The sequence below is a fragment of the Lynx canadensis genome, chromosome E1 (assembly GCF_007474595.2).
Source record: "Lynx canadensis isolate LIC74 chromosome E1, mLynCan4.pri.v2, whole genome shotgun sequence".
NCBI lineage: Eukaryota > Metazoa > Chordata > Mammalia > Carnivora > Felidae > Lynx > Lynx canadensis.
This window is the reverse complement of record NC_044316.2, coordinates 48,921,877-48,946,903: the sequence shown is the minus strand read 5'-3', so window position 1 is coordinate 48,946,903 and position 25,027 is coordinate 48,921,877. Positions and strand designations below refer to the sequence as shown.

At 44.6% G+C, this 25,027-nt stretch overlaps 1 protein-coding gene across 2 annotated transcripts; it reads right to left on the bottom strand.

The window, feature by feature from the left end:
* Positions 1-379: 379 nt before the first annotated feature.
* PRKAR1A (protein kinase cAMP-dependent type I regulatory subunit alpha) lies at positions 380-22,211 on the bottom strand. 2 transcript variants are annotated; one of them, XM_030295129.2, is made up of 11 exons: positions 22,087-22,211; positions 18,174-18,353; positions 12,579-12,749; positions 11,689-11,780; positions 11,426-11,487; positions 7,281-7,327; positions 6,463-6,621; positions 5,361-5,421; positions 4,138-4,259; positions 3,083-3,164; positions 380-2,758 (listed from the first exon to the last, which is right to left on the bottom strand). In XM_030295129.2, the coding sequence occupies exons 2-11, from the start codon at positions 18,345-18,347 to the stop codon at positions 2,586-2,588; spliced, it is 1,143 nt and encodes a 380-aa protein (XP_030150989.1). In that variant the 5' UTR covers positions 18,348-18,353; positions 22,087-22,211; the 3' UTR covers positions 380-2,585. The 2 variants fall into 2 exon arrangements, with proteins under 2 accessions (XP_030150989.1, XP_030150987.1); XM_030295127.1 differs by lacking the exon at positions 22,087-22,211 and adding an exon at positions 21,677-21,861.
* Between the last annotated feature and the right edge of the window lie 2,816 nt (positions 22,212-25,027).

The window sequence follows — 25,027 nt, the reverse complement described above, 5'->3', positions numbered from 1 at the left end:
ATGTATTGAATTTAAGCCACAGAGTATGCTGATACAGAAATGACGATTCCCGTGAGCTCTGGGAAAGTTCCAAGGGCAGAGAACCACTCTTGTCTCAAATAAAAAGGAAATCTTTCGGCTTTTGAGTTAACCTTTTCCTTCTATTACTCAGTGAACAGGTCGGCTAACAACTCAATTATGCTTCGAGTAAGGATTTCGGACTCATTCTTTAACAAACTGAATTGGAAAACGTTGAAAACAAACATAATCCCTTCAAAACACTAATCCCATAATTCACTTGATTTTCATTCTTGCCCACCAGATTTCAAAGTTTCTGGGGGAGAGAGGGAAGAAGACAAGGAAAGGAAAAGGGGAATAAAAACCGATTCATTTAAGAATGTAAATTATTTCATTTTTTTTTATTACTTGACCTACCGTTAAGACAATCTATAACAAAAAGAATAGAGTATATCAGCACACACAGTATAACCAGACTAGTAAACCAGGAAACAATACAAAATGGTCCTTTGGCCATCTGTACTTTCTAGAGCAATAAATCTCTTAAATTCACTTAACCACGCCCGGAAACAATGACTTCTAAAGCCCTGAATATCAACTAAGACAAATTATGCCAGTTGTGGTTTCTCACATATACTCAAAGATTGCACAAAGAGAAAGCTTTAAATGTGATAACTTTTCAGTTTAGACTTAAAGTTCCTTAGATTAAAAACTACAAAAGGGAGTAAACAGCAAGCCAAATGATTTAAGAGCAAAACTCATTTAGAAGGCATTATATGTATCTAAATACACGTGAACATGATTATATACATATATGAAACTGTGCAAACTTACGGCATTCTAAATAATTCAGTTAAGTACAGTTTTGGCATTTAAACAAAGATTAAATCAAGCTTTAAGCTAATAAGAACAGAACTTTTATTTTTCATTTTTAAATAGAAAAGATAGCTAAACACAAAGTACAGATCAGAAAACCTTCATTTAGTGTAATTTTGAAAAATACAAAAATTTGTAATGTGGTGGCCATCACACTAAAATGTAAATAAAACCGCTTTCCCAGATGTATCCTCCAAACTTCGTTAACAACCTGAAAACCGTTCAAATCTATGAACCAAACCTGCCATGACCAATTTAAATTCCCCGGGAAAGGGCTGGAAGGGGACTGATAATCACAGCCAATTGCCCACAGATGGAAAAACGCTTGCAGTCACTCCCCAATGTAACCGTACGTTATATATAAATCACAATGAAAACAAAAGTGCCTAACATGACAGAACTGTGAAATTTTGTTTAAAAAAAAAAATAACAAAAATAAAAATAAACCACTGGGTTATCACTGGTGCACATGGAATAATGGAACAGAGAAGGATGTCGAGGCTGGAAAAGACTGAAATACGGTGAAGACTCGAAACACAAGTTTGCTGTAAAACATCAAGAACGTTTGCCAGGGAAAGAAATGCTAAATGGAAAAGCGGAACTTCTCAACCTGGAAGAACAGAGACACGCCTCACCCCCCCAGCCCGTGTAGAACACTCTTCCCAAATCTCCCGCCCCAGGGAATTTAGCGGCACAGAGACCCCAGCACTGAACCCTGTGCCCCTGGCACCTCTCCCTTTACCAACACCACCTCCATTTTTCTGCTAGGACATTCGTCCCGTGTGTTCTATTCCCAGCAAACCCAGTCTCCTGCAGTCGGTGTTTAATGAACACAGGAGGGAATCCCGGAGTCAACTGAACCACGTACATTTAGCCAAGAGCTCTAAGTTAACGACCAAGAGCGTAGGCCTCAAATCCTTATTCCCGACTCGGCATCTGGTGATCAGCATTTGGCACTAGCTGGGTAAATACGGGTCTAATCAGAATTTTTGAGCTGAGGCAGACGTAGTTAATCCGTAACTCAGTGTTTGCAGCCTAGATCTGGTTTCAAACTCAAAAGGCAGGCAGAGGTAGCCACATCTACACACGGCAGAACTGGGAAACACTAACAACAGGACACAAGACCAGGAGAAGGGGCTTGACAAAAATTCTGATGAAAAGAAAAAAAAAAGAAAGAACTCAACAGATCACGTCCATCCGATCCTTAGCAAAAATGGGCGTTTTCCCACCCTTAAGCTAGTTTAAGTACAGGCAGATGTCTTTCTACTACACTAGGATTTTTCTAGGTCTGTTTTTCCTAATCCTCAGAGCTTAATGAGAAATCATTAATTCTATAAAGCAGTACAGCACATGAGTACAGTCTAAGATATGCCTACGGTAACCGGAAAGTTGTGTCACTGAGCGACAGAAGCCCCTCGCGCTGTCACCCCCCTGCCCTACGCGGCCAGCGGCGCAGGGGGCGCCCCGCCCGGGCTGAGCAACTACCACTGCACAGAGAGAAAAGCAGTTAACGGCGGAGTCTCCACAGAACTCTGTTTATTTAACTGCGTCGGGGCATCCGGTCAACGCTCCACATGAAAAACGGTGCGATAGAAGCGACTTTGAATACAAACAGACGAGAAGCCGCCGTGCTGCCAGGAGGGGGGAAAGCCGTCTGCGCGAGGGAGGCACGGACCAGGGACAGGACGACAGGGAGGCACGGGAGGCGGGTCTCAGACAGACAGCGACACAAAACTGTTGTACTGCTGGATGTTTCGCTTGAGGATATCTGAGCACGGGCCGAGGACGCGCTCAAATCTGGGTCGGTCCAGCTTCACGCACTTCAAAGGGCCGCGAGCGACCACCGTGGCAGCGCGAGGACGGTTCATCAGGAGCGCGATCTCACCTGCGAAGGGGGGACACGGGTCAGGGGAGGCGGACGTCCCGGGAGCACCCCCGCGGGGGCGCTTCCAAGACACGGGGAGGCCGCGTCTACTGCTCTTCAAGCCCAGCACGGGCCCCACGACATCCGCACTTAAACACGACCGACAGGAGACCGTCGGCGACCGGACTACTGATGGGCAAAGGTCACAATCTCCCTCTCTCGGAGAGCCAAAAAGACTACAGTGAAAAAGTAAAATTCGGGAGAAAGACAGAACGAAGAGAGACCGCTCAGCGTTATCTCCCTGAGAGGGGACTCGAACTACGTACTTGAAGGACAGCCACGTACCGAAATAGTCAGAAGGCCCCAATCTTCCCACTTCGACAAACTCTTCGTTTTCTGACCGACGTTGTAGCACAGCAGCTGAGCCCTGTAATAAAACCACCAAATGGCAAAACAGATACTTTCAAATCCAGGGTGGCCCTCTGCAGATGCAAGTGGGGCTACTTTGTCCTAGAAAAATAAAAAAAAAGATGCGGCGGCGATTTCAAATCCTCCCGTTCGCGTAGAAGACGACTCAAGAGAGTCACGACGTGAGCTCCAGTCCCCTTCTGCCCCACGGCCCTGCCGGAGCCCCTTCTCACACCCAGGAGCCAAAGGGCTGAGACTCGGGTTGGCAAACCGCAGCCGGGGGGGCCCAACCCGAACTCACCGCCTGTTTTTATAAACGAAACGTTACAGGAACACACCAACGCATTTACACGCCGTCTCTGGCCGCTTCTGCGCTGCACTCTTGCGCTAAGAGTCGAAGTGCGAGCGCTGAGTCTTTGCGACAGAAACCCCACGTCTCACAAAGTCTCAGTCACTTACCAACTGGCCTTCCAAAGAAACAGTCGCTCGACTCCTGGCTTTTAGCAATTAGCATCTACTGAGCCACATTCCTACAAAATCTGCTCTTTAGGCTCTGGTTGGCGGGCAGGAGTATCTGCTATGCATTTCCATGAATTGTGAAGACAGAAAACATAGTAGCTTTCAGCCTTTACACGCTTGCCTTTAACCCTTATTTGCCAAATGGTCCAGACATACGATTTTAACAAGGACGGTACAGACCCGTAATAGTTTGTTATGCTAAATGGGGAAGTTTCACTTGGCTTGCGTGATAAAAGATCGAGGAGCTCAGAATCTGGCCATTACTTCCTGAACAGCCCTTCCAGAACGGACTCCAACTCATTTAAAATATGGTGGCCTGGCACAACACCATTTCTAAGTGAAAGATAATTTTTAAATAAAATCTATCAGGTATTACTAAAAAGTGAAGCTGGAAATCAGAATGAGCCCCTTTTCTTTTTCTCTCTTATGGTGTACTGCTTTTTCCCCCCAATATCAAACACAGGCTCCGTTACCTCTAAAATAATGAAGAACTCGTCCCCTGGTTCACCCTGCACCACAATCTTCTGCCCATCCTCAAACTGAACAGGTTCCAACGCATCAGCGACTGTGAGACGTTCCCACTTGTCCAGAGATTCTGAAAGGCGAGAATCAAAAGAATTTCTCGACGCTAGTTGTCACTGCTAAAAATGTCAAAACTATCAAAACGATGAGTCACGTAGCCACGCCCATTTAATATTCTAGTAGTGTTGCAGGTTCAACATGGCACCTCTCTTCAATCACCTCAAGTCTCACCAAGATCCTCCTACTACTTACAGATAACTCTTAGATCCTTACTTCAGTGGTCCAGTGGCCAGGTTAACTTATCAACTGCACCCAATGGTAAAGGAGTAAAAAATGTAATCATTAAGTCTTCCTAAAGAACACCATCAATGCAAATCAAGACCCAAAAGTCATAGAGAGTGTCGCCATCCGTACTATCCCAGAGGTTCACAGAAATAACTTACCTATTTAAACCCGAAGTTGAATTTATGAAACCCACGAGGAGAACCGGACAACAGTTCCCCAAAGCCAAACGGAAACCCAAGTCATTAAGTAAACGTAACCCTCTCAGAGAAAGGACAAACGAGGGGGGAGAAGTCAACTCGCTCTAACAAAATGGCAGAAGACTATTCCCTAAGAATCACCACCACCACCCCTCCCAGAGCAGGTTGTAACATCTGTGAGGCCGTGAAACAAAATACAACTGTGTCCAGTTAACCTGCTTTACTCAATTTCAAGAAACTTCCAGCACTTCTTCAGAGAAAATCAGAAAATGACACCTAATTTTTCTACAGAGAAAAGGCATTCGTGGAAACGCTCGACTCTCCTGAACCAGTCAACTCACCGACGGAGCAACAGAGACAGAAATCAGAGGGGGAATGACTGCCAATGTCCATCAGCAAAGGAGGACACTTTTAGCCTTTCTGTCTCTCCCAGAGGAATGAGTAGCACATAATTCCAGGAAGTTTTTCCCACGTCCACCACTAGTAAAGAGGTGTGTCATAGACTAGTAGATTAAATACACTGTAAAATTACTTCTAACTTGGTCAAACTTCAACTTTGTGTTTTTCATTACTGTTAGCAAAAAAAAAAAAAAAAAAAAAAGTGAGTTGATAACCAGGGCAGTTTTTATGACATAAGCATGTATCACTAACACTTAATTTAACAATTCTCCGTGCAATCTTCCAAAACTCACCTAAAATAGATACTTTACTAAGAAACTCCTCATACATCTTCCGCTTTCTCAGCGTGCTTCCCTATAAACGGAAAAAAAAAAGTGATCTTAAAAATGTGTAATTATCACATAATGCTGTGGAATAAATATTAAATGTTAAGTAAACATTAAAAAAGAAAAAAGTCAAAGCTTGCTGATGCTTCTTGATGCTTCGTGTTGAAGACGGCAAAGCCACTGGTTCAGCTTAATAAACAGCTGAGTAACTCGCTCTTAAGAGTCAGACCCGGCATATGGCCAAAGAAGGTGCCTAGGACAACCAATTAATGAAATGCCAAACGCACCATCAATTCTCCAAAAGAGCTACCAAGTTACATGAGTGACTAGAGCTGAACGTATCTCCAGCCCAGGGTTCTTCCCCACGACCCCAATCTTCCACAGAACTAAGGAAAGAAAACGGCTACCACTTGTAGACCTTCTACAGAAAACAGTCCCCTAGCCCCCGACTTAACCAAGCTGTCTTATCTGTGGGGTTTGGTAAACGCCAAGTATCTGGAGGAAGGAGACGGGGGAGCACAGTCCTCTGGAACGTCCTTACAGGCGCATATACGTCTACCTACACATACACATCCCCCAAATACAGCAAATGTTCGAAGTACGTCCAACTGCAGACTGTCAAATAGCCAGATAGGCACGGCACAAATTTAAGGAAACCATTCAAGAGGACGAATGCCAGCAGCTGGCACTTAACATCTGAAACTACTCTATACACCTGTCACAAGGTTCTACATGAGCAGAACGTTCCAATGGTTTTATCATTTTGTTCCTTCCTCCAGTCTTCCGAGGGGACGTCTGCACTACCGACAACCCCCCTGCCGTTTAGGGAAGAGGGTTACTTGCGAACAGCCGTAAGGCACTTCGTGCTCTCAGAAGCAGTACCTAGCAAGCTACCTGACGTGCAAATGGGGACGTTCCCAAACGTGGGCTGACCACTACAGACGCACCACATTTGTCTCCCGTGTTATTTGCAGTCAGACATTTGTTCTAAAAGACCGGGCGATACGACTCAAACGCCCGTGACACAGACTGAATTCTACGTCGCACTCCAAGAGGCGTGCCGGCTCACCATGAGGATTCTTCTGTAGCTGTCCCGGTCGATACCCCACAGTTTCACATTCGTCTTTGCTTTGACAGTGGCGGCTCTAGGCGTTCCATAGATCAAAGCGAGTTCCCCAAAGCTGCCTCCTTCCCCAACGCTGGTTGCCCATTCGTTGTTGACATACACCTAAAAGGCAAATGACAAAGGACCGGTTGTTTCCTACACACACAAACACACTGGGATGAAACACCTTCCAAGGAGCCAGAATACTGAACTTGGTTTCTAAACCGGAATACATGATGTTTGTAGTACACAGCAGCGCAAACCCGAGTGTCTGTGATTCACGGGCTTAATTACCCGACATGAGAACGTTCCCCACGGGGAGGATCAGGGCAGAGGTAAACGAAGCGCTAACCGCGTGTACATTTCGAGAGTGCCGTGCCTCCTGCAGACGGCACTGAACTAATGATCCTGCGACAGCAGTGCTGTTATTATGCCCATTTCCCTTGTAAACAAGGTTCACAGGATCAAGAGAGCTGTACCAAGTCTCAGCGCCAACTCCCAGGTCTGATGGACAGTCTCCCTCACATCTACCTTACCACACAGTAGGCACACGCGCCTTAACCGGGGACTCCAGCAAGAGATTTAAACTGAATGTCTAACGAACGAAATTGCCTTTCGATAGGTTAAAAAGTTTCTCTGTGTCATTTAAAATACCTGGCAAAAGATGTTGCTGGAATTTGACACACGAGGCTTTTAACAGCCCTTCAGAAACTCTTACAAGTAATCAGTATCGACACATTCACCTTTACGACTATCAACATATTTCTATTATTAAATCTTACATCCATCTCTCCTTGATCAATCACATAGAAGTTATCCCCTTCATCACCTAAAACAGAGTACAAAAAGTTAGGTGTATAATGCAAACTGAGGAAACATACATCAGAACTATCAAATTAATGTAAAAATAAATTTATTTTACAGAGGTGCCGTCAAAGAAAGCGTGTCATAAATTAACACAACCTTTCAGGAAGAAAAGTCCAACGATATATTTTTAAAGCCATAAAATTGATCAATTTTTTAGTCATCTCATGGTAAAGAACAGCTCTGAAAAATAACTTAAAAAGAAAAAAAAGCTGTATGTGTACAAAGACAGTACCCGTTACATGATCATGACAACAAAACAAACAGAGTAAGTAACAAAATATCAGACTATCACTACACTGGAAAACTCACGGATTATGAAGACCCACGAAAATATCAAGAGTAAATAAAAGAAAACAGGGGAGGGGGATACCCATAAGGTTAGATCCATGTTAATACACAAGGCAAAAAAGCTAAGAATCAGAAGCCTGAGAACCTTACAAACAGATGTGCTATGTGATTCAGAATGCAACTGCTTTGCCGCTTCCTACTTTATTTTACTCTGTAAGTGGTTAATAATATAAAGGATGTACGAAATATATATGGCTCTAAAATCTCACACAACATTCAAAATTAAAATGCAATATCCTCCAAAAGTTACTATAAACAAAACTGTATCAGATACTAGAGAAAACAGTAGTCCTTTAGGGAAAGTGTGCCTTTTAGTTCAAAGGATTTTTTTTTTTTTTTTTAACGTTTATTTATTTTTGAGACAGAGAGAGACAGAGCATGAACGGGGGAGGGTCAGAGAGAGAGAGGGAGACACAGAATCCGAAACAGGCTCCAGGCTCTGAGCTGTCAGCACAGAGCCCGACGCGGGGCTTGAACTCACGGACCCCGAGATCATGACCTGAGCTGAAGTCGGACGCTTAACCGACTGAGCCACCCAGGCGCCCCGACTGAGTCACCCAGGCGCCCCAAACTTCAAAGGATTTTAACTTAAAAAAAAAAAAAGGATCAGTTGAGCGGATCATGTGATTTTTAGCATCTGTCTTGTTGATGTGGTGGTGTAGGACACTGATTGATTTACAAATATCGAACCATTCTTGCATCCCCAGAATAAAGCCTGCCTGACTGTGACGAACGATCCTTTCAATGTCTTGCTGAATGTGAATATTTTGTTGAGGATTTTTGCATCTGTGTTCTCAGTGATATTGGCCTATAGTTTTCTTTTCCTGTGGTATCTGTCTGGTTTTGGCATCAGGGTAATGCTGGCCTTGGAGCATATATCTGGAAGCTTGCTTTCCTCCTCTATTTTTTCGAATGGTTAGAGGAAAATAGGTATTAACTTTACAAGGAACACACTTCAACACAACAAAAGGCCGTATGCAAAAAACAAACAGCTAACATCAGAATCAAAGGTGAAAAACTGAGAGCTTTCCCCTCTCTGTTCAGGAACAAGACAAGGATGTCCACTCTCACCACTTTTATTTAACACAGAACTGAAGTCCTAGCCACGGCAATCAGCACAAAAAAGAAATGAGGCATCCATATTGGCAAGAAGTTTCAACTGTCACTATCTGCAAACAACACAAACAACACTATACATAGAAAATCCTAAAGACTCCAACCAAAAACTACGAGAAGCAATTCATGAATTCAGTCAAGTGGCAGGATACAAAATTAATAGTCAGAAATCAACCGCATTTTTATACACTAGAACAAAGGAGCAGGAAGAGAAATTTAAAAAGTAACACCATTTACAAGTGCACCAAAAAGGAATAAACTACCGAGGAATAAACCAAAGAGGTAAAAGATCTGTACTCTAAAAACCGTAAATCACAAATGACAGAAATGAAAGATGACAAAGACAAACAGAAAGCTATTCCATGGTCATAGGACTAAAAGAGTTAATGTTGTTAAAATGTTCATATTACCTAAAGCAATCTACAGACTCAGTATGACCCCTATCAAAATACCAACAGCATTTTTCACAAAACTAGAATAATACTAAAAATTTGTATGGCAGCACAGAAGACCCCAAATAACCAAAGCAATCCCAAGAAAAACAAAGCTGGAGGTATCACAATACCAGATAGACTTCAAGATATACTACAAAGTTCAGTAAACAAAACAGTATGGTACTAACACAAAACGAGACACACAGATCAAGGAAACAGAACAGAGCCTAGAAATAAACACACAAGTATATGCTCACTTAATCTACGACAAAGGAAGCAAGAATACACAATGGCGAAAAGACAATTTCTTCAACAAATGGTGCTGGGGAAACTGGACACTACGTGCAAAAGAATGAAACTGGGCCACTTTCTAACATAATACACAAAAATAAACTCAAAATGGATTAAGGATCTAAATATGAGACCTGAAACCATAAAAATCCTGTAAGAGAAAACAGTATTTCTCTCCCGTCAGCCACAGCAACATTTTTCTAGATACGTCTCCATAGGCAAGGGACTACATCAAAATCAAAAGCTTTCGCAGGGGCCCCTGGGTGACTCAGTCGGTTTGGCATCTGACTCTCTCGATCTTGGCTCAGGTCATGATCCCAGGGTCCTGACATTGAGCTCCCCATCAGGCTCTGTGCTATTAGCGCAGACCCTGCTTGGGCTTTTCTCTCTCTCAAAATAAATAAATTTACTTAAAAAACAAAAAAAAGTTTTTGCACAGCAAAACTTTTAAAATGTGTATTTATTAGTATTATTTAATATTATAATTTATATAATATATAATAACATATTAATATTTTGCACAGAAAACTTTTTTTAGTATTTATTTTTGAGAGACAGAGACAGAGAGTACAAGTGGGGGAGGGGTAGAGAGAAGGAGACAGAGAATCCAAAGCAGGCTGCAGGCTCCAGGCTCTGAGCTGTCAGCACAAAGCCCAACGCGGGGCTTGAACTCATGACCCGCCAGATCATGACCTGAGCCAAAGTCGGACGCCTAACTGACTGAGCCACCCAGGCACCCGTGTGTGAATTTTTAATATAAATGCGGGGACATAAAGCATTAATGCAAGTCAAAATGTCTCAGTGAACACGTTTCAGCAGTTTAACTTTATATAACGATAATAAATAAACCTGTTACGTTTTTCTGGACAATGCCAACCTTTGGATTTTCTTAAAACAAGTATATTGATGACAACTAAATAGTGTTTGCAGCATTCTTATCAGACAGCAGATGTGATCCATTCACTATGCTTTTCTAACTGAGTTGTCCTACACGCAAGTACATGTTTTTAACGTTGTTGATCTTCTGTGCTGTCCACGTTAAGTCTGCTATTAGAATACGTTAAACCATTTTAAAAAATGAAAAACAGAAATACCAGTGATCCAATAATTCCACTACTGGGTATTTACCCAAAAAAAATGAACACACGAATTTGAAAAGATCTATGCAGCCCTATGTTTACCGCAGCACTGTTTACAATAGCCAAGATATAGAAGTACCCTAAGTGTCCATCCACAGGTGAATGAATAAGGAAAATAATGGAACATTATACAGCCATAAAAAAAAAATCAGAAGACCGTGCCATTTGCAACAACATGGATGGACATAGAGTGCATTATTCTAAGTAAAATAAGTCAGATTGAGAAAGACAAATATGCTATGACTCCACTCATAAGTAGAATCTTAAAGAAAAAGTACACGCACACACAAATGAACAGACACCTGAAAAGCAGAATCAGACCTATAAATACAGAGAACAAACCGAAGGCTGCCAGGGGGTGGGGGGAAGGGCAAAATGGGCAAGGGAAGTGGGACAGGCTTCCGGTCACAGAATGAGTGAGTCACGGAGAAGAAAGGCACAGCCTAGGGGATTCAGTCAGTGACACCGTCATAGTCCTATAAAGGGACCGGTGGTACTACAGCCGTGGTGAACACAGCTTAATGTACAAACTTGTCAAATCAGTAAATGGTACACCTGAAAACAATATAACATTGTGTGTCAACGATACTCAAAAAAAAAAGAGAAAGAAAATCGGAAAATCCAGCAGTAGGACAGAAGGAAAATGGCAGGCCGAAAAGAAGAAAACGAACTCCAATTAACAAAATCCTGCAGGCCCACAGCACTACAGGCCGCGGAAGCGGCAGCCCTTACCTTGCTGAATCACGGTCTCTCCGGCAATAAAGGAAACCGGAAACATGGCATCGAAAATATCACTGCAAAACACACAAGGCCTCAAGTCACATCTCATGTGCATCTTCTATGGATTTCAAACACCACCCTTTGACTTAAAGCTCCCAGATCTTCAGCCTGGACCGTCATCGGGTGAAAGATTATCAAAACTTGCCACAGTGAGCAGACTAGTTTGGGACCACGGGTGTTCTGAAAAAACAGTATAACCAAGAACCCGAACCTACCTTCTCTCATTGTCATCAAGATGTGAAAAGAGCACATTCTTTTCAATGGCTTTGGCTAAAGCAGCCATTGTCTTATAATCTTTTGGTATAACCTGGAAAAGAACAGAAGATCCAATGACAATTCCATAAACCAAAACCAGATCATGTCTGAACGTGCATTTCAATTAAACGTCAAGATACGCTATGGTATTTAAACAAGACTGCTTTGAGTTAACTATTTAACACAACACACTTGTACTATCTGTGATCTACAAAGTACTCAATAAATATTGACTGACTAATCCCCTTTCCTACAACCAAGCCTATATTGAAGGCTCATGCTTGGTTTCCAGTCAACGACTAAAGTCACAAACCGTAACACCTTGCAAGGTCATTATTCTGAGGCAAAACTAAGCAGTTTATGACAATTAGTCATTTTTTAAACTGTGACCACGTACTATGAGCTTCACAAGCCTCTCGTCAGGACAACTCTCTTCCCCTTCAGGCCAATAGCAGAACTCAAAATGGCAGGCTGGCTCCAAGGAAGAGCCAAAAGGAGGAAGGAAGCTTCCAGGATAAAAGGTTCAAAGTCGCAACATGAGTTACGGGATGTCAAAAAGAAACCATGATTCAAGAGAAAAAACACTGCCCGCTTCTTCTACTGCAAAGCAACCGGAAAAGAAAACCCCCCAAATACAACCATTCGCTGTTTTACAATCATTATTAGTTATTTCCTCTAATAGCATGTTAGTACAGTAACTTGTTCCCCGGGACCCAAGAACCATACAGGACGAAGTACAACCCATCCTGTGTTTTACTACTCAAAATGGTGCAGGCATCACCACAGGCGGCTAGCGGACGACCACGTGGGTCCCGAAAACATTGCCCCATCGTGGGGACAGCAGAACTACCTTTCTAACGTACGACGCAGCATCTTCCTCCGTGTAGACTTCAGCACTGATGGCACCTCGTCGCCTCCGGCCCTTAACCACTGGGTTGGGTGGGGGAGGAGAGATCTCATCCTCCCTCGAATCTGCACGGGCGCTCGCCTTCTGCAGATTCTGAATCTGTTTTGCCTCCTCCTGAAAAAAATTACACGTTTATAAAATGAGATCCTTCAGCATGTCAATTTGGTCTTCTCGTATCCTCCCTAGTGTGACCCAATCTCAATCACTGCAGATCTCGTCCTCTATTACCAATGTGAAAGTGAAGGGGGAAAAGGCCATTCCAAATGCAAAAAAAATGGAGTCGAGTTTGAAAAGAAATACTCTGAAAGGGCTATACTGTTTCCTCAGGTGATAATAGACACCATATTTAATAATAAACAAAAGCCATTAGTACAAGGACACATAACATGCAAATAAAAAATTAGATACTGGTTATGGTAACACATTGGCAACAATGCCTTATAATCAGGCACACAACAGCAATAAACTGCGAAACAAAATGCTGGGGAATTAGGTTTCCGTATGCTGCTACAGATAGCATGAAGATTCCCCACCACACACAGACCCCAAAAGAACTGTTACCTAGAAATAACCACTCAGGCACAGCAAAGTGATGCAACAATGTCTAGGTTACTGGGTTATTTCCTTAATTCACTTAAGTATTCTCTGGATCTGCCATGTCAAGTCGATGCTAGGAAAAGACAATGCCAAAACCAACAGGAAAGGGTCCTAAGCCTATGGAATTCATATTCTGGCTGGAGTCTCAGATATAAACAAACTATGAAATGATGTGATGGTAACCAAGAATTTAAGTAAGATCAGATCTAATAATATTTCTCCCAAAGGAGCTATAAGCATTCTTCATTATCTCTATTATTTATATTCTTTAATACCTTTATTATTTATTATTCATTACACCGAAATTAAAACCAAAAGTTCACTTGTTTTTAAAATCTCATTACATCAATTCATATAAAAACTGAGATAAACTCTTTAATATTCTTACTTTTCAGATCCAGGGCCTTAAAAAGAAATGCCTCTTAACTGTGCAGTAAAGAAAGTTATTATACTTGATATAAAATAAAAATGAAAAAAAAAAAACAAAAAAACTCAAGAACGTATTCTCTACTATGCTCTCATTCACTTGACTCATGCATTCTCCATTATTTTTCTAAACCATTTTTCAAATTCTAAATGAACTTATTCGCATTTACTGATAATTTCAAAAAGATTTTTGATAAAAGAAATTAATGAGATGCCTACTTTTTCTCTGACATGGTATTTAGCCCTGCTTCTACAAATAAAAGAGCTTATATATGCCACAACAAAGCCTAGGGTGATAACCATCAAGGTATTAACAATGTTAATTTCTATTAGGAAAATCATGCCTGATTTTTATTCTTTTCTGGAGAGAAGGTTTGGCTTTATTTTTCTCATTTCTCTGGATTTTCTAATTTTCAAACTTAGAAGAAAACACAGTAAGAAAAACATACAATGAAAACAGTCTTACTATGCTTTATACTAAATTACAAATGCATTTACTTCTTGACCAACTAATCCAGAAATTCTACTTCTAAGAATTTATTCCAACATATACATATATGTGATAAAACGTATATACTAAGTTGCTCATTGTATCATTTGTAATAGTCTGTAATAGCCTAACAGTGGAAACCAAAATGGTCCTCAATGATTAAATAAATTACAGTTTTTCCATACAATGGAATGCCATGCACCTGCTGGAAAACAGGAAGCTTTTTTATATATGAATTTGTACGTAAATGCCCATATATTATCTATACAAAACTGGCTGCACTCAAGAAGACAATGGAATGGGACTTTTTACTACATATTTATATAGTATTATAGAACAACGTACAATTTTACTCAGATAAAATATCTTACATACTATGTTAGATTATGTATTTATATAGCAAACAGATGTCATACATTTCATTATATTTTATTATGTCACACCCTTTTGTACTTGCAAAATTTTGAACCATGTGCAAACATGTAACCATTTTCTTTAAAACTACATTTTTCAGAGGGGCGCCTGGGCAGTCAGTCGGTTGAGCAGCTGACTTCAGCTCGGGTCACGATCTCACGGTCTGTGAGTTCAAGCCCGGAGAAGGGCTCTGTGATGACAGCCCAGGGCCTGGAGCCTGCTTTGGATTCTGTGTCTCCCTCTCTTTCTGCTTCTCCCCTGCTTGCGCTCTCTCTCTAAAACTAAATAAATGTTTTAAAAAAAAAATTTTTTTGGGGCGCCTGGGTGGCGCAGTCGGTTAAGCGTCCGACTTCAGCCAGGTCACGATCTCGCGGTCCGTGAGTTCGAGCCCCGCGTCGGGCTCTGGGCTGATGGCTCAGAGCCTGGAGCCTGTTTCCGATTCTGTGTCTCCCTCTCTCTCTGCCCCTCCCCCGTTCATGCTCTGTCTCTCTCTGTCCCAAAAATAAATAAACGTTGAAAAAAAAAAAAAAATTTTTTTAAACACATTTTTCAGAAAACCCACTTCATTTTCCTTCTGGTAATTCCAATAACCAGTAAGTTTTCCCACCTCATACTAACAAAGAACTATAAAACTCGTGTCTCCTCAAATTTAGCTGAAGGCCATAAATTAAAACACAAATTCTACCTCCAAAAATCTGTCATTGGCATTTCACAAAAATTTCACGAAAAATGACACAAACGGCATCTCATTTAGAACGACATCTAAATGAATTTTTAAGATAATTTTTAAGGACCAAAGCATTTTGATTTTTAACATTGTTTCGTGGATCCTCTTTAAACAGCAATCAGATATAACCTCATCTTGGTGACTCACAGCCATTACTGAGATCGAATCCTAGTACATATTAGGATACGTTTTTATATCCTTTTCCTTGCTGTCGTCATTCTGCTGCCAGCCTCTCCCCTCTTCGGTTTTCCCACTTATTAAAACAAAAGCCAAAAGGAGCCAAAAACACACCAAAAAACCCTCCTAATCTACTTCATGGCTGCCGGCATTCGTCCTCGAGTTTAAGTTCACAGTGTCCCCACCACTTACTTAACAGGCTTCCAACAATTACTCGTTCTCTCTCCCCCCTCGCCGTTCCACTCTTCCCCACAGGGGAGACAAACTTCCAAGCAAATGGACGTGGGGCGTGGCCTTGGAATGTAAGTGGACGCACCATACTGCGCCCACTTTGATGGCTTGCCCTGCTTGGGCTTCTGGTGGTTCTCGCCTTGAGCAACAGCAAGCTCTGTACCGTGGCTGCTCCTTGCACTCAGCTCCAGAACAAGAAACGTGTGGAGTCAGGAAGACAGGAGGGGCTGAGCCCAGAAGAGCTGCCCAGGACCGTGAAATAAGGTCTTCTGTAGTCAGCCACTGCAATCGGGGGCTTTACGTAGAGTAAGCCACTGGGATCGGGGTGGGGGAGGAGGGGGTCGTATGCCGCCCCAGTACAAGTTAACTGCCACACCACGTGTACAAGCCACGTCACTCCGCTTCTGAGTTTTACCCACTACCTCTTAACATGGTGATAGTCACCTACCTCTCACATCTGAAATGAGGAGTATGTATGTGTGCAAAGTGCTTCACACAGAACCTGGCACTCAGTGGAGACACTCAGTGGTCACGGCAATTAAAATTCCTCTGACCTATCAGACAGGCAAGGTTCTAACAAATACATGCACAAGTGCGGACTTCAATTTCAGATGACAGTCTGAAGTAAAACGCAGAAGCTTTCCAATGGACCAATTGTGAGTCTGGGGCACACTTCTCGTTGAGTAGCTCAAGGTACCAGAAACACGACCCCTGGTTAACACAGGAAAGGAGGTGACAAGAACGTGACTGTGTATTTCCAGACATACTAAACCCAACACCTAACGTACAGAACAACGACCTGTGGAAAAGTTGAAAATCTAGTTCCTTAAAAGCCCAGATATCCACACTGGACCCTGGCTAAAGGAATGTGCGCGTGTGAAATAAAGACCCTTGAGTTACAGGAAGGAGTGTGTCAGCCAGGACTTTTGTTAAGAGGTAAAGAGGCTAATACACATTAAATCTAAAAATCCCATCTGCAGAACACTCCGTTAAGGACGCTTTCTTGCCTCCCTGTCAGGGAGGCTTCCGCAGCGCGAGGGTGAGCCCAGGCGCCGCAGTGACCACACACTCCATGTTCCCTATAAAAAGACACACCCTTAATGTCCCACCCACTTCATTCCCTCATCCGCTGGTTTCTATTGATGTCTGAAGCGAAGAGGGATCACCTTACAGTGACCCATTTCAGAATCAGATCTCCAGGAACGCACTTTATTTCAAAACAGGGAACGCCCACGGCAGCCTGGCTCCACAGTATTTCAGGAACCATTTGGAAATTGCTTACAACGGAGCAAACGAGACTTTCTAATACAATTCTAAAACAGCGAGGCCACGTTCCTGGGAACCGGTTAGTTGTTCTTTTGTTGTTAATTATCTTAATCATGGTACTAAACACCAATTTTAGCAAACACCTTTTCAACAAAACAGTAGTAGAAAATGTCTGATCACCGAGCTACCCAAACACTTTTAAAATCTTAGTATACACAGATTCTTCACTAATATGGTATGCCACTTAAAAGATTTTCCAAACAAATGGGATCTATTACAAATATTTCTATTATACAATTAAATAATTAATCACCACATACCTAAGAAATGCCTCCCAAGTGGTTCATAATCATTTCAAACCACATCAAAGCTTCAGTATGTATAAAAAAAACCTGTAAACTTATCTCAATTTACAGAAACAAATCAAACTACTGAAAGCATTTAACGTTCCAGACTTTCTCATTCATCATTTCTTGAGGGAAGTGAACTGAAGCATCGTCCTTGATTACCATTCGGCTTAGAAAAGCACTTAGCATATCCTTAGGTCACAGTGACACACGCAATGAGGATGAACGATAAAGAAAAAAAACTGAATTGCTCTTTTTCAAGAGGAAACAAGTCCTGACCAAAACCGTAAGTAAAGGAAAATTCCAACACCGGTCACGTCACCCTTCGCGTCTCTGCTCTACAGTCCGACTCATCTGAGATACACTCCACAGTGAAACGGACGCCTGTACTTCAGATCCCTCGCTTTATCAGAAGCTAGACTCAAATGCTTCATTACATTAGTTTTAAAAGGTGAAAGAAGGTCTATGAAGCTCACTCGTTTTGTGGAAGGAAACGAAAGCATTAGCTGCTTTCAAGCACTGTAGAACTTCTCGTATCCTACAACCGCTACCTCTGATCAACCGTATCTAGTTATTTTAATCAGGTTTATGGGTCAATTAAAACGGTTACAAGGGACTACTGTTTAGAAGCCCTCCGTTACCCAGCTAAACTCGCCATGCAGGTTTGTTTTGAGGCATTCTACCAATCACGAAGTTAAAAATTACTAGAAATGCCTTAACTGCACTTCTTTTTGTGAAACTCTAGTTTAGATTTCTCGTTTGGTCCAAATGCCTTTTCTTCCAAGTGGTACAAATTGGGGACATTCGACGGCGTTACGTGTAACAGTCGCCGGGGTCGTCGGGTCTCCCGCGTGTATTTTTACCTTCTCCAGCCTCTCGAAGTATTCCCTGAGGAATGCCATGGGTCGCTCGGGCCGGGCAGTGCACAACTGCACGATGGAATCCTTGAGCAGCGCCTGGATGTTGTGCTTCTGGACGTAGAGCTCGCACTCGCGGAGGCTGCGCTCCTCATCACTGGCGGTGCTGCCGGAGGCCATGGCTGTCTGCGGGCGAAAACACACACACAGGCTTGGGCAAACGACTGCTGAAGAGCACATGACGAGCTGGCCTTTGACTGAAATTCATCAGGCAACTGAATCACAAGGGCTTTTTTTTTCCGGAGATTTTCTTTTTTTGAACAGGGAGGTGGGGGTTCGCGAAGAAAATATGTAAAGAAATAAATAGCATTCTTCCAAAGAAGTGTTTCATTTAGTTCCTGGCGCGGGATCTGGGTTCTGCAGGCAGCAACAGTAAGAGGCAAGAACCCGCGCTCCTGGGAGGAAGGATCAGCCACTATCCCCCGCGGAGGAGGGCCACTGAGGAGTCAGGACCCTAAGGGAATTTCATTCAGTTCTCCCCCTGCAAAGAAATCACGATGACGTGGGAAGTGTGTAAATGGCAAACAGGACAGAAAATTACAAGTGCACACAAGTCCGCTCTAAGTGAAAGCAAGGAAGCACAATGAAGAACTTCCGACATTCCCTGTACCTAACTCCTATCCTGGGCGAGTGTCCTAATGTCACTCAACAAACCCCTGGAGCAAAGGATCTGATTAGCCAACCACTAGCATAATCAAAATTTCTAAAAACACAAAATGATCTCCAGACGAATTTTAAAAGCAACCTTTTATTCCAGATTCTTTTATAAAATCCCAGCCCTAAGTGATAACAAACACACTGGTAAAAGAAAATAGCCTTAACAGAAAAAAACAAAAGCAAAAACAAACCAAAGAAACTTCCCAAATAAATCATATAAGATTTGGGCAGGTAAATGTCAAAACATTTTCTTTGACTGGGCAGAAAAATGCTAAAACAGGTTAAATTTTAAATTACATGAAAGGGGCGCCTGGGTGGCTCAGTCGGTTGAGCGTCTGACTTCAGCTCAGGTCATGATCTCACAGTCCGTGAGTTCAAGCGCCGCATCGGGCTCTGTGCTGACAGCTCAGAGCCTGGAGCCTGCTTCAGATTCTGTGTCTCCCTCTCTCTCTGCCCCTCCCCTGCTCATGCTCTCTCTCTGTCTCAAAAATAAATAAAAACATTTTAAAAAGTGTACATGAAGATATCAATAGATAAACTGCATTTAATGAATTTTAGAGGATTCAAACTACCTGGATGTAAAGTAAGTAGAAATATAACAGCAGCTAACTTTACCCCGGAATTTAAAGCTTACCAGTTTAACAACACAGTCATAAGTTATTTTCCTTCCAACTCCTAATTATTAAGCCATTAAGATTAGAAAATAAAATTGAGGTCCTCTCCCCCTCCCAGATGAATTCAATACACATCAGTCTTTTCCAAATATAATGCACATGAAACCAGAGAGGAAACTCTAAATTTAAAAGAAAAAAAGAAACACCAGATTACGAGCCAAAGTGCTACACTGTTATTCATTTTGTTTTGACAAATAAAGGTCAATAACAAGCAGACTAATTTTTTTTTAACGTTTATTCATTTTTGAGAGACAGAGAGAGACAGAGCATGAGCAGGGGAGGGGCAGAGAGAGAGGGAGACACAGAATCTGAAACAGGCTCCAGGCTCTGAGCTGTCAACACAGAGCCCGATGCGGGGCTCGAACCCAGACTGTGAGATCCTGACCTGAGCCGAAGTCGGACTCTCAACCGCTCAATGGACTGAGCCACACAGGCGCCCCACAAGCAGACTAGTTAACAGACCATGAGAAAGTCTGTAGCTCCCTGACAAGCACATAAATTAAAAGCCACAGAAAAAGAACCACACTACTTCAGAAATACACAATAAAAAAAAAAAAAGGTTCTTTAATTTTGGATTTATACCAGCCACTTTTCCAGGTCAGACTGTCATACGAACTGATAATCCACTTCAGTGAATTTTCTACATTTCAAATAATGCCAAAGGCCACCAAGAACAATGATAAATCAGATCTTTTATGCTCCAAAATATTCCGACATGTTTCAGGAATATCAATCCATGTATTCAACTGATCAGAGAAATCATTCAAAGATCACGACTCTGGCTGGTAGAAATGAGAGAACTGGGTCTAACAAGTGAAACTGACCTTTTGTTTGAAACAAAGTCTTAAAAAGAACACACTGGCTGGTCTTCCTGAGGGAGCAAATTAACAAAAATGCCCCAAGATTAATGCGGTCACCATGTGAACCCCTTAATCCAAACTTGACTGTCTTAGTATTTTTAATCGGATATACTCTGTATTCCTTCTTAAAACTAAGAGCCCAACAATTTAGCTTCTCCCCTCCCCCCGCAAAATTATTTAACTCCTTTTAAACTTTCACTGCATTGTACCTGCTCATAAGAAAACTCCGTTTTCTTTTGTCAGTTCAATTGTGACAAAATTCAGTTTCAAAAGGATTACATGAGAGGGCATATTTAACACACTTTTGGGAAACTTGCTGATTCAGACCGCAGACCCTCAGACCAGCCAGAAACACTTCCTTTGGGTCATCTTGAGAAAGCGTTCTTTCTTTCCTCTGCTAGAAAGGCCAGTCGCTTGACAATCTCTCAAAGTAGCTGTTTGGCATTACACCTGCACTGCGCTGCAGGGGTTAATAGGGACCATGTACTTATTTTCGAGAGGAAGGACAGGAGAGTGCCCTTCACTTCACTCATGCCACAATCATGGCCACAGAATGAAGAAGGGAGGCCTATCCTTCCTTCATCCTACTCTAGTCGGAAGGCCACGACGGTGGCGAAAAGACGGAGGAAGGACGGGGACGAAGATCAGAAAAAGGGAGGTGAAAGGGGACAAAATGAAATTCAGGAGCCAAGCTAAAATCACGGAGCAGGGGGGAGGAGGGGAGCACCCGGAAGGCTTTCCCGGGGAAAGAAAGCCACTGCTGGGGAGGAGGACAAGGAGGCCCTAGAAAGAAAAACGAGAACGGCCGAGTCTCAAGATCAGCCAACAATGCTAGGGGGAACGATGGCGGATTCCAGTAAAATCGAACTGATGTCCTTCAGGAAATGGGGGAGGGCGAGCGAGGAGGCCGCGGCGCGCGGGTGCGGAGGCGGCAGGGGCGCGATGGCCGCGGAGGGCCGGGGGCCCCAGCGCCGCCGAGCGCGGGGAACGCGCGCGGGCGGGGCGGCCGGTGAGCCCCGCACCGGAGCAGTCCCGGCGACCCGGGGGCCTCGGAGCCGCAGACTCGGGGCCGGGGGCGCGGCCCGGGGCGTGAGGCCTACGGGGAGGCGCCCGCTGGGGCCGGGGAGGGGCAGGGGGTGCGGCCATCCCCCTGCAGGTCGCTCCCCGTGACGCCATCTTGGATCGGTCCAGCGCCCCCAAACGGGCGGCGGGGCCGCGAAGCTCGGCGCGTCGGGGACCCCTGGTCGACCCCACTCACCTGGGCACGGGCGGCGGCGGACGCGGGACAGCGGGTGCGAGGCTGCGGCTGGCTGAGCTGTCCGGGCGCTTCCCTCCCAGCCCCGCTCTACTCTGCGGTAGCGGCTCCGCGGCGGCTCCACCGGAAACGACCCGGCTGCAACCAATCAGCGCCCGACTGCTGACGTCAATGCGCCTCGCTCTGGCCAGAGCCGTCGCCTTGGCAACCTTAAAGGCGCAGCGGCCCGGGTTCCTCTTTAGCCCCTCTTAGAAGGACCCTGGCCCCTCCACGCCCTAGAATCGCTCTTCCGCTCTCCTTTCTAATCTAACCTCGTCCCCCACTCGCAGCCCTTTTCTCCCACCCGCCTCTTATCCTTTCCCCACTCTCTCCAGCCCGACGCTCCCCTCCTTCCGTTCACCTGCCCCCCTTACCTGTTCCTGTCTGGATACCACAGGTCCCCTTTATTCTTCCTTCTGCTCTCCGCTCGTCGATGGCGCGGCTTGGGGGAGCTCCCCTCTCTGCTCGGCCCCTCGCCTCCACTCCTCACTCCGCCCCACTCTCACTCCCGCCTCCCTCGCCGCCTCTGCCTTTTCTCCCTCCCTCCAGCCCCCACCCCCAACCCGGGCGGACCCACGTGGGGCGTCTCGGATGACAGGTGGGCGACTCCGCCCCGCAGCCCCTTGCTGGGGGAGGACGCGGGGCCGGGGTGGGGAGATTCCTGCCGTTTCCAGGCCCCGGAGGAGGCGGCGGCCGCGGCGGATCCGCGGCAGCGGCGGATGCCCAGGATGAGCACGCCCGACCGCGCATCCTGTGCCTGGCCTGCACCGCGCGGGCCTCCGGGCACGGGCCCGCCATCCGGTCCAGGAAATCCGAGCCCTGCCGAGCGTCCGCTTGGCTGATCGGGCCGCTCTCCCCTCCGGGGGTGCTGTCGTCAGTGGAGGCCAAGCCGGTCTGTGGGCCCGAGACACTGAAAAGGACTTGTCAGGGTGCATCTAGAACCTGAAACGCACACCCCCTCCCCTCCATCATGACGCCTGACCCGGCATGGGGAGAAGTTACAAAGGGTGCAGATAGGCGCAAACCCTCTGTGACCACACGAGAAATCTCAACTGCCTGCAAAACCACCCATCAAGGATGATTCGGATTCGAGGGGGAGACAAGGCGGCTCCTTTACTGCTTCGGCCATTTTTTTTTCCCCCATCAGAGCGTCTGTCGGTAGAAGGAAGAAAGGGGGAGCGGGAGACAGTTTTAGACATCTCAAGTCGCTACATGAATAAAGAAGGCCTTTGGAGGACACGTATCCTTGGGTCTGATACGTGTTGTAATCACACGGTATATATAGCCCTAGGGCTGTGGGTGCCAAACGCATACGTGGATTTAACACAAAGAAAATAGAGAGAAATATCTCATTAAGAATTTTTATATTGATTCCAGGTGAACATGGGTAATATTTTGGAGACCTCAGGTTAAATATTATTACACTTAAGTTCATCTTTGTCTTTTTACTTGTGAAACGTAGCTATTAGGAAAATTTTCCTGACACATACGGCTTACGTTACATTTCTGTTGGACAGCACTGCCCCGGGAGGCCATCTGCTCCCCTAAATCGGCCAGGTTATGATAAGGGTCCTGCTCGTCAGGATATTTCTGTTATTTAGTTACGGTTACTTTTGCTTTTGGAAAACCAGAGGCAGCACAGGCACCATCAGAAGGGCAGATTAGGCCCACAGGAGGGAAAAATAGAAGGAAAGTTTCTCCTCCCGCCCACTCCCTGGCTTGTTGACCGCCAGGGATGGGTGAAATGGGGGATTAAAGACAGAGCTTGAGTCGTATAGGATTTCACCCCTGTCGGTACAAAGAAGGGCTAATACACTGAACCCGAAGCTGGCAAGCAGAAGAGGGAATTCGATAGCATCAAGCAGGCCCGGTCATGTTATGAGAAGAAAACACGGCAGTCAGATAAATCTGAGTTTGGTTTCAGGCTCTGCCATCTCCGGTAATTGACTTAATCTCCATGAGCCTCGGTTTCCTAGATCATAAAAGGATAAGCAGGGCTGTGTTAAAATGAGCTAATAAAGCTAATAATGGCACACATGTTCCTGGCACGAAGAGCTTCACACACAATAATTAACTTAATCCTCATAGTAACCCAGTGGTGTAGGTCTGGTTGCCAGTGTTACCAAAGGAAAATGAGGCAAAGCGTCCAGTGATGTGCCCAAGACCACACAGGTAGTGTGGCCCACACCCAGGCAGCGATCGAAAACCACTCACTCTCCTTTGCAGAATGAATACAAAGTGCCCAGCACAGCGTGGGATACAGTGAGTTAAGTGCCAGTTGACTTCCTACCTCTTCCTCTTCCTGAAGAGCCACCCAAACTACAAGGTTAAGACTGGGTTATAGGGGCACCTGGGCGGCTCAGTGGGTTGGATGTCCGACTTTGGCTCAGGTCACGATCTCACATTCGGTGGGTTCGAGCCCCGCGTCGGGCTCTGTGCTGACCGCTCAGAGCCTGGAGCCTGCTTCGGATTCCGTGTCTCCCTCTCTCTTTGCCCCCCCGCCGCTCATACTCTGTCTCTGTCTCAAAAATAAACATTTTTTTTAAAAACTGAAACAAAGACTGAGCTGTACCGTGTCCCACCACTACTGTTACCTTCCTAACAGTCAAGACACTTAGAACAGGGAGCCGAGCAAGCCAGTGCCATGGAGCTCAGCGCTTTGAGTGACAACTGCTTCTCTGCTAAGGGCCGGGTGTGTGTGTCCCCATTCAGCTACATTCAGGCGCCAGTCCAGCCGTGGACCATTTCCTGTGTCAGTGGTGCTCAACTTTGTTCTAGCTGCCAAATCCTCATATGCTGGGGCTTTAAAAGACAAAAAGGGAAGCGGGCAGGGGAGAGTTGAGCCCGGGGAGAGGTCACTGAGACAGCTGTTCTGAAAAACCAAACAGCATCCGCGGGTTCCAAAAGGTGCAAACGCTCTTTCAGTGCCTCCGCGCCGCTGTGAGAGTAACAACTTGTAAATTGCATTTCGGAAGTGACACTTGTCCCGCTGTAGTTTCTGTGTGGCTGTCCCTTCTCCAGAGGCCTTCTGCCCTTGATTCCAAGGTCTGCCAGCCTTGCCTTTGGCCCGTGTCCCTGAAAAACTCAAAATCAGTTTCTAGGGCAGTGAAGATATAAGTAAATTTTTCTCTTTTTTTATTTTTATTTTTGTGTTTAATTTTTCTTCATTTTTATTTATTTTTGAGACAGAGAGAGAGACATTGTGCGAGCAGGGGAGGAACAGAGAGAGAGGGAGACACAGAATCCGAAGCAAGGCTCCAGGCTCCGAGCTGTCAGCACAGAGCCCGACTCGGGGCTCGAACTCACGAACCGTGA